General features: G+C 53.8%; 1 protein-coding gene across 1 annotated transcript; it reads right to left on the bottom strand.

Moving 5' to 3' along the window:
* Window positions 1–1,130: 1,130 nt before the first annotated feature.
* Window positions 1,131–1,571, bottom strand: LOC140038925 (uncharacterized). Its single transcript, XM_072084558.1, has one exon. The coding sequence runs from the start codon at window positions 1,569–1,571 to the stop codon at window positions 1,131–1,133; it is 441 nt and encodes a 146-aa protein (XP_071940659.1).
* Between the last annotated feature and the right edge of the window lie 1,575 nt (window positions 1,572–3,146).

Here is a 3,146-nt window from a genome sequence, read left to right as displayed (position 1 = left end):
GATCTCCCGGCTGGTACTGTATGTTCCTCACTTTGGCGTTATGATAGCGGGCGAGCTGGCTTTTGTACTTAATCATCCGTATCGCCGCTTCCTCATGCTTGGCCTCTAGCATATCCAAGTTACACCTCAGCTCTTCTTCGTTGGCTGGCGCAACGAAATTCTGTGTCCGAGGTGAGGGGAGACCGATCTCCGCGGGCAATACCGCCTCTACCCCATAAGTCAAGGAGAACGGGGTCTCGTGGGTGGCCGTCTTGGGCGTAGTGCCGTAAGCCCAGAGGACACTAGGGAGCTCATCTAGCCAGTTAGACTGAGTCAATTCCAATCGAGTGTTTAGTCCTTACAGAATAGTTCGGTTAGCGTTTTCCACCTGGCCGTTGGTCTGGGGGTAGCCGACCGATGTAAAATGTTGGTTGATCCCGAGCTCGGCGCACCAGTTCTTGAAGGGGTTTTCGGCGAATTGGCGCCTATTGTCGGATATCAAGACATGCGGAATCCCGAAACGGCAGACTATGTTCTTCCAGAAGAATTTCTGAACTGCCCTTCCAGAGATAGTGGTCAGAGGCTCCGCTTCCATCCACTTTGTGAAGTAGTCGATGGCCACCACAAGGTGTTCGTATCTCCCCGGGGCTCGAGGGAAAGGCCCCAGGAGGTCTATCCCCCACTGAGCAAAGGGCCAAGGGCTATGGATCGGAACCATTTCCCAAGCGGGCTGGTGGCGCAGCGGGGCGTGCACCTGGCAAGCTCGGCATTTCTGAACCAATGTCGCGGCATCTTGGAACACTGAGGGCCAATAGTAGCCAAGGAGAAGACACTTTTTGCCAATACCCGAGATCCCACATGTGCCGCGCATAAGCGCTCGTGAATTTCACGGAGGACGTAGTCGCCCTCCTCAGGAGTCACGCACTTTAGCCAGGAAGACAAGTACGACCTCTTGTAGAGGGTCCCCGCAGCGTAGGCGTACCTAGCAACTCTGAGCTGAAGTCGGCGGGGTTTCATTTATTCCCCGAAAAGGACACCCGAGTTGAGAAAGTTCACGAGGGGAGTCATTCAGATGGCCGAACTTTCTATAGCCAAGACTTGGACTTGGTTAATGCTCTTTTGGTTGACCACCTCTACCAAGACTTCCTTGCTTAGGTGGGTAAACGAGGAGGACGCCAGTTTTGACAGGGCGTCCGCGCGTTTGTTCGGGATCTCGGCACCCGCTCGATTTCGAAAGTATTGAACAGAGCTATTGCCTCTCTAACTTTAGCCAAGTATTTCTTCATGACGTTCTCATTGGTTTCGTACTCCCCGCGAACCTGGTAGACTACGAGTTGAAAGTCGCTCCGGACTTTGATCGCGGTTATACCCATCTGGTGGGCTATCCACAATCCTGTCAATAGGGCCTCGTACTCAGCCTCATTGTTGGATGTCGGGAAGTAGAATCTGAGCGTATAGGTCAGCTCTTCCCCGGTGGGCGAGGTGAACAGCAGGCCGGCACCGCTCCCTTCCTTGCTCGAGACCCCGTCTACGAATAATATCCACGGCTCTTTCGGCTGTAACCCCGTGGGTGGAGAGCTCGGCTCAACCATGGATAAACTTGCCCCCTCGGTAAGGAAGTCTACCAAGGCCTGAGCTTTGATAGCGATGCGAGGCCGGTAGCTGATGTCGTGCTCAGCCAGCTTGAATGGCCCACTTGATCATCCTGCCCGAAACCTCGAATTTTGTAAGTATCTGCCGTAGGGGCTGATCAGTCGTGACGACGATGCTGTAGGTCTGGAAGTAAAGTCGGAACTTGCGAACCACGTGCACCAAGGCAATGACCAACTTTTCAGCTGGCGAGTACCGCGCCTCCGACTCTTGTAGAGCACGGCTAACATAATATATCGGCTTCTGAGCCCCCTGTCTTCCCGCACCAGAACCGCGCTGACGGCCTCGCTGCAGGCGGACAAATACAGGAACAAGGTCTCCCCCGACTCCGGGGCGGTCAAGGTGGATAGCTCGGCCAGATACGCTTTCAGGTCAGCGAAGGCTTTCTGATATTTTTCAATCCATTGAAAGTCCTTAGGAGCTTTCAGAACTCGAAAGAAGGGTAGCCCCCTCACTGCGGAACGCGAGAGAAATCTACTCAGGGCGGCCATCCTCCTCGTGAGCCGCTGAATCTCTTTTATATTCCTCGGAGAGGCCATGTCCATGATAGCTTGGAACTTATCTGGGTTGGCCCGAATCCCCTCCCAAGAAACCCAGGAACCTTCCCGACCTGACCCCGAAGGTGCATTTCTTCGGGTTCAGTCGCATCCGGCTGTCCCATAGGATATCCAAGATTTCCCTCAGGTCGGGGATGAGCCGCTACTCATTTCGGCTTTTGACGATCATGTCATCCACGTAAACCTCCATGCTCTTGCCGATCTGGTTTTGGAATAATTTGTTGACCAAGCGCTGGTAGGTAGCTCCAGCGTTTTTCAACCCGAACGGCATGGTCCGGTAGTAGTAAGTTCCTTCCTCAGTGATAAAAGAAGTCTTTTTCCGGTCCTGCTCAGCTATCTCTATCTGGTGGTACCCCTTGAAGGCATCCAGAAAACACAAAACGTCAAAACTCACAGTAGAGTCTACTAACCTGTCGATCATCGGTAAGGGAAAGCAGTCCTTAGGGCAGGCCTTATTGAGATCTGTGAAATCCACGCACATCCTCCACGACTGGTCCTCTTTCTTCACCAGGACGGGGTTGACTAACCAGGTCAGTTAGTATACCTCCAGGATGATCTTGGAGCCCAACAGCTTGTCGACCTCCTTCTTGATCATCTCGTTTCGCTCCAGAGTGAAAGTTCTCTTCTTCTGCTTCACTGGCTTGAAGCGGGGGTCTATGTTGAGGTGGTGGACGGCCAGGTTAGTCAGACTCTCGGGCATGTCTTCAACCGTCCACGCGAAGACCTGGGAATACTCCCTCAGAAGGCCTTCAATCTCTCCTTCTCCTCAGAGGGTAGCAGCGTACTGATGCGGAGGACCTGGTCAGGCCTGTTCTCCCTCAAAGGGAACTCCTCGATCTCGTCCTGGGTGCCCAACTGTCGGGCCTCCTCCCCCGAGATGTAGGGCTCCAAGCTGGTCGTCTGGGCGACCACCTTCTCATGTCCCCGGAGCATGACCAAGTAGCAAACTCTAGCCACTTC

The sequence above is a fragment of the Coffea arabica genome, chromosome 1c, assembly GCF_036785885.1.
Source record: "Coffea arabica cultivar ET-39 chromosome 1c, Coffea Arabica ET-39 HiFi, whole genome shotgun sequence".
Classification (NCBI taxonomy): Eukaryota; Viridiplantae; Streptophyta; class Magnoliopsida; order Gentianales; family Rubiaceae; genus Coffea; species Coffea arabica.
The sequence above is the reverse complement of the archived record's forward strand: the minus strand, read 5'-3'. Positions and strand labels throughout refer to the sequence as shown.

Excerpts from the sequence above, each read along its gene's own strand:
- LOC140038925 (XM_072084558.1), bottom strand. The coding sequence starts at position 1,571 with ATGGTTGAGCCGAGCTCTCCACCCACGGGGTTACAGCCGAAAGAGCCG.